The 12,490-nt window shown below is 35.6% G+C and overlaps 2 protein-coding genes across 2 annotated transcripts in view; one reads left to right on the top strand and one right to left on the bottom strand.

Annotated features, from left to right (window-relative positions):
- Positions 1 to 784: 784 nt before the first annotated feature.
- Positions 785 to 9,950, bottom strand: LOAG_17385 (hypothetical protein; the record flags this gene model as incomplete). Its single annotated transcript, XM_020450047.1, has 4 exons — positions 9,788 to 9,950; positions 8,640 to 8,865; positions 1,208 to 1,396; positions 785 to 946 (listed from the first exon to the last, which is right to left on the bottom strand). Exons 2-4 carry the CDS (start codon positions 8,856 to 8,858, stop codon positions 785 to 787), a joined length of 570 nt encoding a protein of 189 aa, XP_020306336.1. The 5' UTR covers positions 8,859 to 8,865; positions 9,788 to 9,950.
- A 1,755-nt stretch (positions 9,951 to 11,705) lies between these two features.
- LOAG_14815 (hypothetical protein) overlaps positions 11,706 to 12,490 on the top strand; it is a gene marked incomplete at its 3' end in the record, with an annotated part of 2,759 nt that continues 1,974 nt past the window's right edge. Inside the window, exon 1 of the mRNA XM_020448861.1 lies at positions 11,706 to 11,890. Coding sequence (XP_020301023.1) covers positions 11,780 to 11,890 — 111 coding nt within the window. The 5' untranslated portion in view covers positions 11,706 to 11,779. The remainder of the gene's footprint in view (positions 11,891 to 12,490) is intronic.

Here is a 12,490-nt window from a genome sequence, read left to right as displayed (position 1 = left end):
TTTGTTTTCTTGGGTCTTTTTACAGTAGAAGGGAATTCATTTGTTTTCTTGGATCTTTTACAGTAGAAGAGACTAAAAGAAAAACTAAGGCCTCTACGGAAATAGTTCAAATGACACTGAAATTGTTACTTATCATCAATCAACGTTTCACTATCATCCACCCAATTTTTTTTTTCCAACTGATTTCGTCAGCCTTTTTTTACAATTCCCAGTGGAATATGTTGGCATCAGCATTTTGAGCATTTTGAACACTTCCTTTTTTTTTTTGTATTCCTCTTCGCCTATTACTGATCATAAAGAGAAGGAATCAAACCATTCTATATTGGACTCCTTTACTAACATAAGGCAAAGTATTCAAGACCGTATCAATTTAAGATTACCACTGCCATTGCAAACGTCAAACGTCCTGATCATGGTCTATATAACGACCATATTTCTGTTACCTAGAGATGAAAACGAAGCAGCCATTATGATGAAACGCGATGTGCAAAAGAAAAAAAATGAAAAAACCCCAAAGTGATGTCTTATTGCCACCAATCTAAATTCCAGTCAATACTATGTTATGTTTCTGATATCATACTTAACAAAATCCAGAAGTGCTAGTTCCAATTCCAGTTCCTAGCTACCACCTTCATCAACTCCAAAAACAAACAAACGAATGATTTTTCATTTCCTCATTTAAAAATCAATAGTGATTTCCAATAGATATCATGAAATGAATGAAGAAACAAATATTTATTACTAAAGAATAAGGCAATGCGAAAACACAGAATAGCAAAAACTATCAACAAATTTTTTCATACAACCAAACACTATCAAAGCCACTTCCAACGGTGGAAAGCAACAGCCACTGAGTGTTCCCCTCAGATGGCGGTAATGGGAAACGACAAGCTATCAAAAAGGAACCAATCTTCATTTCTACAATTTTCATCGACAAGTCACTCATCTGCAAATTTATTTCGTTTACTTTATGTAGAAATGAAGTATTCATAGCATAGCTACCTCAAGGTATAGCGAGAGTCTTGGTTCTACCTAAAGAGGCACTTTCGAACATAAAGAACTAACTGCGTGACGTTGGAAAGTAGCACACAAGTGACATGAAGATTTTCATGCTAAATCTCTAAATCAATCGAAAACACTAAATCCAGGACGTGAATCTAAGCTAAGCAAAAAGTTACAGCAAACTTATTGCGAGATCTTAACTTACCAAAGTTTCAGTTCCAAATATGATTGCTGCTTTGTATTGCTTTAGATCGGCTTTGAAAATATCTTTACGATAAAATTTAGTAAGGTGTGAAAGACATTCTCGACGAGCCCTCCACCGTGAATACAGTATTAGTGGGATGTTCAATTCCAGGCCAACACTCAAATAACCTGCTCTGGCACATTGTAAAACCTGAAGAGCTCTTAACAAACTGTACGCAAATAAACAACAAAATAATAAGATCAATGACAAGAAATATGCTAAAAGTGTTATCGACGTATCATTACAATCCTTTCTCTAGTAAAAAATTTAAAGAATTCTGATTCTTAAAATTCCGAAGATGTAAGGACTTTCAATGAGAAAATACATAAATTTTCAAGCTCAATGGATGGATTCGACAAGAATTAAATGGATGAAAAAGTTGATAAAATAAAAAAAAAATTAAAGCCAAATTGAGGAATAAAGGTAAAATGAAAATAGGCACTTTCTACGGAAAAGTGTCAAAACTAAACGAGATCTCACGATGAATACACAAAAAACTGTTATCATGTTCGCTTTGAAAAAAAGAACTTTGAGATTATGATAATTGCTTTACAATTCGACTTTACGTCATAAAATGTGATATGGAAAACGGGACAATATAACGACACGGTCAAATACATATGTTATCTGAAATCAAATTCCGGAGATCGACAGTAGAATTACATTTGAAACCCCATTAGTCTAAGTTTTCCTTCGTTGAAAACATTCACAGTTTTTACTTTCAGTGGAAACCATAAAGTGTAATACACCGAAATTCATTTTTATTACAACTAAGAAATATAATAACCTAGTCCTTAGCGGATGAAACAAGAAACCCTGAATTCACCTCTTCTTTATTATGATTTAGTTTAATGGGAATAACTCAAAAAAGCTTAACCGCTGTCTCCCTCATACAATAAATTCGCTTCACATATAACATAAGATTTTTGATAAATTATTTGGAGTATCTTACGAACTCCAGTTCCTCCTAAAGCAGTCTTCTTAAACAAATTTTGAAGGCTTAACCTTAAGCTCAGCTTAATTTTCATGTACGAAGAGTGTCTTGACCTCTACTAATTAGAATGATTGATTATAAAACGGTTACAAATGAGCCATGTCTCAAAGAACAAAATCTGCACATATGCATTGGAACACAAAAGAAATGGAAAAGAAAAAGAACTGAGTTTGTGGATGTACATATCGGCGAACAATATGACATGTGTAATCAAAGCGAAAAATCATTAAGTTTGAACAGATGGACCGTATGGAATGTGATGCATTCATATTTTTGAAAATAAATACAAAAATATGCGACAAATTAAATAAACAAATGTATGAGATGAGCAAATTAAATAAACAGATGTATAGGATGATCAAGACAATTTTGTTAATTACCTGCGACATTCAAATTAGATCTATCACATTTTTTTACCTCGAAAAAGGCGAAAAAGGTGATGAGGAAGGCGATGCTTTAAGTTGCACCAGGATTTCAAAAGATCCCAATATCACTTCATGCGTAATCTTTATAAATATTAGTTATCATCATTACTCGCAACAGATTTTTTTTAACCATATCTGAACCTAGAAAAATAGAAAGGAACCCTTAACAGATTATGAGCAGTTCTTCTATTGCGAAAAATACCAAAAAGAAATTTAACAAAGTAATAAAAGAACTTTTCTAAAGCCAGTGAAACCCGTCATGAAGTACATCAAATATTACTGCATTGCATAGCTCCAAATAAATTAACTTGAAAAATCCACACTGAATCCACTTCTGATAAGGGAAAACTCGGCAATTCCTGTACCATGAACTAAAACTTCATTCAGTTGAAAGTATAATTCAAATTAGCCCAAAAAAGATTTACAAAATACCTGATATAAATTATCTGCAAATTCGCGAAAGAGAAGCAAAATATAATTTTCATTCCTTCCCGAATTTCACGTATCTCATTCCCGTCTTTTTCTCTGATACGCTCTCCGTTTTTGCCCAACTGTACAAGCATAAATTACACAGAAGTATGATCCTGCCATTATACATTCCATATGAATTATTAAAAACAAAAAAAAGAAAAACGAATAAAAAAGAACTGGAATTAAAAGAAAGTGTGAGAGAATGACAATAGATAATATGTTCCAGTGAATAAATAGCGATAAGAAACATATCAATGCCTTGTCTCGACTATAGCAGGCGATGATGTGCTGTTGGGATGATAACCGATAGCAATGCGAGCGAATCGCGCGCGTCGCAAGATTTGTCTTCGACTTCTGGATGATTTCTTCTGCTTTTTGACGCGTAACCTAAGATCCTGACCTCGATGACTAACACCGTTTTCTTCATCCATTTTTAACAGCAACGATTCCAAATCACCTTTTTTGATCGGTTTTACTGAAATGTCACGAACGGCTCGGAACTGACCACAATTATTAATGTGTTCGTTTTCTAACCGGAAATAGTTCCATATAAAACGTCGAAACACCTCTAACGGAGCTGTTATACAGGTCAGTAAATCAGATTCCATTGTCCAAGCCTCACCAAGTGAAATGTTAAGCACCCAAGAGAGACGTAATATGAAATCTTCCACAATGGCACCATAATAATACCATTTGCTACCGTAAATCATTTCTTCGCGGAGGAAGGGTGAATCTTTCGGCGCCAATGGATCAATAAGACCCCAGTCCATGAAAATATCCCAAAGAAATGTGTAAGCAAAGCTGAAAATGTAGGATGCAATCCATAAGTAAAAGAATATGCTTGTTGCAGTGGGATCAGTTTTCTCAGCCCAGTGATTAAGAGATTTGAAAAAAACGACGAGGTAGGTGGTAGAATATTTCCCAGCGTTAATAAGATGAGGATGTGCGTGGCCCGTATCGCGGAAACGTCGCAGGCACTGCATAAACCTAACCGTAGCCGGAAAGATCGATACTAGAACACGGATTCCAGATGAACTAGTACACATATCACGACCCGTACTGATATCAACGTAACCCCAAGGAATCGGTTCACTAATTGTCATATTCACTGTTCGAGCCGAAAGGGTCCAATCGGTGTAATCCACTTCTGTGGTGTAAAAACATATAAAATACTGGAAATCAAGAAAGCTCGTTACTAAGGAATTCATTTGGTCACCGAGCCAGAAATCGATGAAAGTAACGAAATGCAGCGGAGCGGTGAAGCAACTGAAGCAATGCTTTAGAATCCAGAAACGACTGTTTCTTTGAAAAATGCTATTCGGTTTCTTCAGTGGATTGAATATGTAGATGACACAAATAATCATTAAAAGAAGAGGAAAAAGAAAAGGTGGTAAATGAATGAGATGACAGTACAGATAGCCCAATACACCAAGAGACCATAACATACACATAAATGAGGCAATCTGCATCACCGACTGATAAGTCAAGTGATTTCGTGGATCCACTTCGAAGATAAGCACATGGTTGACACCAGCTTCCGCCCATCCCCACATATTCAAACCACAAAGCCAAATTGCAACAAAAAGCAACAGTGGACCGCGAAAAAGCCGAACAGCGACCCATTTCGGTTCAGTAGGTCGTGGCTCAGATGCAAACCACGAAATAATGATTGCTATACCAAGTACAACAAATGCTCCAAGGAAGAGACCTAAGGTAAAAGTAGTAGTAGCATGCTGTTTCTCACTTAATGGTGGTACTTTAAGTCGTTTCATCCCAGCTTGTCGATTGCCGCCCTCCAGATCATTGATTACATCCCGTTCCACATTATTGATTAGCGTCTCTACCTCGCGATTCAGAAAAAAAGATGATTTCTCCACTCTGCTAATACGCCAGTCTAGACCCCGTTCATTTTCCATCAATTTGTCATGCTTCTTCAAAATCTTCCGAAATCCCGTTGCATTCAGTTGCTGATAATTCTGTAAAAGAACTAGTGCCAGATAAAATTCGGAGAAGGCTAGTTTCAATTGCTGCGATGTTTTTGCATGTTCTCTGGTGATATTTCGCACAGAAATACTATGCCGTTTAATTCGTTGCCGTAAGGGAGCGGAATCTGTGACAGATTGTATCTCCCGATTTTCCAAAGCCTCCTTGAAAGCCATTAATTCGGCATTTAATTCATGAAATTTCCCTTGAGCTTCGGCTATTTTCTGACTATAAAACAGGTTAATTTTAGTCAATTCTCGTTCGCATTCCGCGAAAAACTTTTCATCCATCCGAGAAACGTATTGTTCCCGAGCTTCCGGTTCCGTCGGCAATCCTGCCATCATTTCGTACAGCATTGATTTCAGCGCCTCGTAACGAATATACTGCTTTCGCCATTCCGGAGTTAAATGACTGGATAACTGTTCGCCGAATTTCATCGCTGAAACACAAAGAAAGTAACAATACAAAATATACTTCAAGAAATTCGTACATAATGATCTAGTAACACGAGTGAACTGCATCAATTAAAGAAGAAATAATAATACAATAACAGACAGTGAGTTCATTAAAATCACTGTTTCAGCTGTAGCGAGCATCCATGACAAAATACTGTTCCCTAATTTTGTGTATAAATATTTTGAAATGCATTGAACCAGCACGGCTTGATTCAGAAAATCTGGAACTTTGTAATCCAGAACTAATGGATCACTAATTAGACTAAAAACAGTCACTTCTTTCCCACCACAATATTATGTAAAATTTTTTTAGACATTGCAAAATGGCAGAAGTACCACAGGGTCCGGCCTATGAATCTTCTAGACAACTATTCTAATATTGCAGCATTATTACTACAATTATTACTACATAATTCGCCAATAAAAAGATAGAGAATATCTCATCAACAATTTTAAAAAAGTTAAGAATAATCGAAAATTTTCCACAAAATATCATTTAGATGATAACAAAAGTCTTCTCACTATGTTCTTCCATCATTTTTAATGAGGCAAAGAGCCTCATTAAAAAGTCCTCACAGTAAAGTTTGCAATGTATACTTTATCTAGCATTCCACCATATTTACCAAAAAAGGGATAGCATGGCAAATTCTGCTTGTGAAGAATATGGGAAGGGACAATGTTCTCCGAAAAAAAAAAATTTTTTGCTCTACTCGAAGCGCAAGAAACACCACTTCAGAAAGTTCGAAAACAGACCTAAAATTCTCAGAAAAAAAAAATGAAAATCAACACAAGAATGAATGATAGTTAAGACTACAAATGTAAAAGGTGCAAATTATTTCTCCGACCATCAACCAAACTTACCTCACTTTTTATTAAAATGACTATAATAGGTCTGTCCTTGCTCGGATCTCTTATTCTATAGCCTCGTTCACTCGACCCTTTTAAATAAAAGGCTTAAATAGTTGATAAAAATCTTGAAAAATTACTTTATCTTGGGAACTTAGTAGTCCATCAAAATTATAGCTTACGTCTTTGAGGAACTGATCTAATAATGCTGAAGTATCAAAGAATTCATTCCTAAATAATTCAAATGATCCTATAATTAAGAACATGCTAACAGATAAGGCGTCTGAAACAATGAGCGTTCGATTTCTGTTGTAAGCATAGGCATTTTCCAGGCAAGGTTTGCTATAGCCTGGATTTAAAAACCTCACAATGAAAATGTCAAACGAAACATGGAGGCATAGAGTAATCTTCCCTTATCCATATATTTAAATAAAGAGACAAACAAATGGAGCAGAGATGCGCACATGCACAATAAATAAGCTTTATGCAGAACGCTTAACCTGTTCGTTTAATCACTGTAAACTTATAGTGAAGAAAGCTTTCACAAGTTTTTTTCAACGATTCGTGTTAGCGAAACCACCAAATATAGCAAGAACATTGACGTGTAGTAAAAAAAAAAAAAAAATGATTGGTGCAGAATGAATTACAGCGACCACCAATGCTAACTTGTAAATCAATAAGGGACAAAGATCGAATGCAAAAGAGAGAAAACATACGAATATAAACTCAATTGAAAGACTGCTCCTTTTCTTATTTACCCATAAAAATTACGTATGAACATTTTATCATTTTTGTACAATACCAACATGTCAGAAAACTGATACCATAGAACTATTTTAAAAAAATATATTTAATAACATTGTCAATCCACGACGGGTTGACTTTTCCAAAGTCATTTCAATATCTTACCAAGCTACTATTTCTTCAAGTAAAAATCATGTCTTTAGTTTTCAAAAGCATTTGAAAACAAATTTGTGAGAAGTAAGATTTCCAAACATCAAAACCGAGCTTGTTTGAAATATAAAATTAGGAATTTTCAACGACTGGTTAATATTTAAGTTAAAAAAAAGAACAAAGACATAAAACGAAAGTAGAAAGTATCCTCCAACAAATGGAAAAGTGGGAATAGAGTCTTAATGGAGCAAATCGTACAAGAGTATAATTTATCCTGAGGACGATTTCGTAGTGTAGCAAACGTAAAGAACCATTATAAATATCATACTTCTACTTCCGTGTATTTATAAACTCCTTTACATCCTACACTGCCACTGCTTGTTCTCGTAGCAAGTCTTACCACTGCGGCTATAAAAAAAAAAAACTACATAGTATTTAGGAATGCACTTTACAGCGGTCTAAATCAAAGTGCTTTAGCTTTAAAATACAACAAGAAATAGTCCATACTGTTCATAAGCTATCAGAAATAATTATATACTTTATAAAAAACAAATATTTACATCATATGCAACGCTGAAAGTATGAAAAATGTACGATTTTGGAATAACTGAACCAATCAAATCTAGCAACTCTTAAAAACTTATAAGGTTACAATCCGCGTGTATATGATTATATTCGCAAAAGTCTCATATTATGATGTCCAGGACACTCTTTCGTTAAATGACCATATAACAGTTCAGTAGTCAACCGCGCTATATCAGGAATCGAAAAAGTCCAAAGACGACAAATGCTTATTTGATCTTAGAATTATTTCTCTGGAACGCTTTTCCTTCATAATGGAGCTTATTAGCTAATGAAAATAAGAAGACCGGTGGCAGTAATTTAACTAGATAGTGAAATAGCTACTTGAATCAAAATCAGTGTTAAGAATGGTTTCAAAAATTTTAAGTTGCTTCCTTCTTGCTGCCGCAACTTCCAGTATTTCGTGTCCATTCTCACTTTCACCCCATCATTAGTTCCATTATCCCAGTTCTGGTGAAGAAAGCACAAAGTCTGAGACAAAAAAAAAGGATGAATAGGATTTCGAACGGCTATTCTTGATTCCCTCGAAAAGAACGCCTTATGACATTCAACACCTATTGCTCGTTACCCTCGTCAAAAAAAAAAAAAAATAAAGGAAAAAAAATTGATCGTACGCTTGTTCTCTATCTAAAGAAGAGACAGAGAACAAGCATACGATCTAAACTATTTGCATATTTTTGCATTTGCATGGAATGAAACTAATATTATCAATGATTTCAGAAAAGGAAGAAAAAACAGCTCACAACACGTCCATCACCGCTACCCAAATCGACAAGAGGTGAGACTTTAGTTGGACACACTGACAACGCAGTGGCAACATTTTGCAGTTGTTGTGGCGTAGCTGGAACATATGGTATGCAGATTTTACGCAATGCTGGAGTGACAAACGGCACACATACAGCCGTTACAGCGACAGCGCTTGTAGCCACCGTACCTGCTGCAATCATACCAGCCAGTCCCATTTGGTTCCTGGAACAAAATCTACACTTTGATCTAAGGTAGCTAAACCGGGGCTTTGGATTCATACCCAGAACTCCAATCTTTTGTAACTTACACTGCATTGAAATTGTCAAACTAACAGAAGCCTAAATCAAAATATCAAGAGATCACCTGACACCATATCCTTAAAACCTTAGAACTGAGCAAAAATACATTCAGAGAATTTCGCAATCTGATCTAAAAGGAAATGTGTTTTCCTCTAAACTAACTTCGAAAACACTTGGGAATCCAAAACAAAAAATAAATAAAAAATGGAAAACAAAAAAAGTAATAGAGTACAGGAAGAGTCTGACACCTTGTATGGTCTTCCGAGCTCGAACAGCTATCAATAAAACAGACCAAAACACAATCAAAATCTAATTCTCCAAATAAACAATAAAAGAGCTAATAATACACTCATATATTGTGCAGCATGCTATCCGACACGATTATCTACATCCGGAGGTGCTTTAAGTGATAGTGATCGCAACTCACTTCACGACAGATATTATACCTTTATAACTTCCTTAACAAGAAACAAGGTAGGACGCCATTTTCTTTAGGTCTGCTCACTTTTGGATTATCTCACCGCCCAAAACTTCGCCGGAAAATGGCGGAAAATGAAAGTGACATCCCCAACTTTACTACCATAAAGTCCCTTCCTATGAAGAATGAAACAAATCCCTAACAAGTAGATAACTACAATGACACACAGTATCTATAAACATGCCTAATCCATATCCTTCAAATTTCAAATTTTGTACTGTTCTATTTTATATCGGTAACTCTAGTCTCCATTACCTTTTTTCTTCTTCTGGCAATCTTACCACCTTATAATTCAAAAGTAAGCATAGCTCGAACAAATCAAATGCTGAAATGTCAGTTAATCAAGTGATAGAAGGAAATTAATTACCTCAAAAAACTGTGTAACCAGTTACAATGTTACCAATGAAATACTTCAGAACTGAATATCCGTAACGACAATGACGACAATAGTGATGCTATCTTCAGCGTTATTCCATACTTTCCACACCGAATAAAACTTGCGTGTCGTTACTTGTTGCGCACTGTAAATTTTGCCCTAGATAATTAAAAACAGTCTCATCAAACCGAAACTTCCACGGTATATCTCAGATGGATATAACAATCACTAGTAACTGCTTCATAAATGCTGGTTCAGGGTAGTCAAGGTACAGATGGATTACGACAGAGGGATTTCTCTCATTGCTCGGGAAAGCGACTATATTTTTTATTGTACTCAGGAAAAATAACTAGGCTTTCTTTATATTGCCAAGGAAAACGGGTTACTAGAACTGGTGCTTGGTCGAACACACCACCAATGATTCGTGAATCATCTTTGTTGATTAAAGATCACGTACCATCGATTTCGAAGACATAAACAAAATATTTCCACAGAAGAAACCTTTACTGCATTCTAACCCTCACATATATACTTGAGTTTGATTTTTATCTCAATCTTTACTGGTGAGACGAGTTATAAACGAATCCCTTGGATCTAATGAATCAGTTGCAGAACTGGAAACAACGATTGGTTTCAGAAACGAAACAAACTGGAAAGATTTTGTATTTCCCCATATACTTCACATTAAGTAATTACAAAAGTGAAACATCTCAGTAGTTCAACTATTTTTCCTTACTTCAAGTTAGTAATGTCATTTTTGAGCCAATTTTAGTATTTTCGATCCTCTGTTTATTTCCATTTCCCATTTCATAAGGCAGGGAAGGTTGAGTTCAAGTATGCATACATATGGTTAGAAAGTAATTAACATATGCATAAGTAAGTCATTCTTCTCAGTCAATTCACTCTTTCTCTCCTCCTTTCTTCCCTCCCTATATTACCAAAATTCTCTTAGCCACTCAATCAGCCAGGAAATCCTATGATCCTCTTAAGCCAAGTAATGTACTTCGCAACTTATTTTACCCAATATAAAAAAAAAAGATTACCTACCCAAACCGTTACCCACCCAACCTACCACACCCGGTCATGTGTCAGTAAAGAAATTTTACAGCACTTTAGCTGCAGCAGATGTTTGAGTCCTGCGGTAATTGTGTTAGTGCACAATTTCTGTAGGGTTTTTTTCATTTTTGGTAGATGAGATTAGGCTTACAGTAAGTTTTCCGGGTCTCAGTTGGTGCTTTTCCGGTTTCCTTCATTTCGGAATAGATTGACTGGGTAAAGGTGATCATTTGTAGATTTAGCTGCTATTGAGGTTTTTTTCCGGAATTCTTTTGCTTCTTATTTTAGGGACACTGTTATCTAATTCCGTCCTTGCGTCATCAAGTTTCGTCCGCATAATTGCTCTGTTTAATGCAAAATTTCAATTTTTATCGATTTGTAAGTCAGGTCTTCGGATTCTGGCATGTTAGTAATGATTTACTGCCGTATGGACATATATGTTTCGTAGTTGTTTCGATCGGAAAATAATTTCCATCTAGCAAATTATATCCAAAATTCGTAGATTTAATACACTATTTCGATAAGTTTAAGGGATGCTTCTTGAGATTGGAAAGGAGAGTTTCTGGTGAGAATACTGTTGGAGTCCGGATAATTCGCACCACCAAAGCGCTTATCATGTTACATGTTAAATGTAAACCTTCGACAATACTTTCATAACTAGTTCCATAAAACTGTTCGTTATGGTCAGCAAACTGAAAAGGATTTATCGCATTAGCTACTAGGCCATTTTGTCGTATTGGCTTTTTGTTTGGGATTTTGATATGATATGGATTACTTTCAGTTTCTTACCCTCGATTTGGCATCTAGTCTTCATTGGTACTGATTCCGAAAGCAAATAAGTTAAATTTCCGTTAAATTTCAGCACTGAAAGCTCAATTCCAAGGAGGCTATACTTTGAAATAGAGAAGCGAAAAAAAGGAAAGTAACATGCCTCCAAATTTTTTCCAAAAACCGGAAACGGCACTTAAACGTGCCCATGAGCTTATTTCTGTTGGCAAGGAAATGGATGCATTGGAAACGCTCCATGAAACCATAAAAGTGAGTTGCTTTTCTCAAAATATTTTAAAGCATATTATGAAAATTGCTGTAGTTTCCTCAAATTCGCTGTTCATACATGCACTCCAGCTATAATCATTGTTCATGACAAGTTAGTCATGTGGATACATTTTGGAGTGCTAAACAAATGAAGAATTGGTTAATCAAAAATATGGTATCCTTGGTTGCCATATCTTCAAGCACCAATTTACAAATATTTTTTGATTTCTGCCGACAGATTTTTGGGAGATCAGGTGGTATAGCAGATTAAGAGTGTTAGAGAGTACAACTTTTATGCTCGCAGTTTTAAGTCTGCACTAACTTACTGACCCAACAGTATTTATTTTGTTGGGAAGGATGGCCCTACTCATGGTACCTGGAATGAAGAAGTCGTATGTTGGTTTTTCAACATTCTTTCTTACGTGGCATTTCCTGTTTCAGTAATCAAGAGCCAGCTTTTCCTTCAAAAATGAGGTAAGCATCGTTGTGCTCTTTCATTCTGATAATCACATGTTCTTCTAGTCAAAACGCCACAAGCAGTGGACGAAAACACACGAAGCAATCATGCTGAAGCATATGGAACTTTGTGTTTCATTACGACGC

The sequence above is a fragment of the Loa loa genome (genome assembly GCF_000183805.2).
Source record: "Loa loa unplaced genomic scaffold supercont3.68, whole genome shotgun sequence".
Classification (NCBI taxonomy): domain Eukaryota; kingdom Metazoa; phylum Nematoda; class Chromadorea; order Rhabditida; family Onchocercidae; genus Loa; species Loa loa.
Note: the sequence above shows the minus strand (reverse complement) of the source record. Positions and strands in the feature narration are given on the sequence as shown.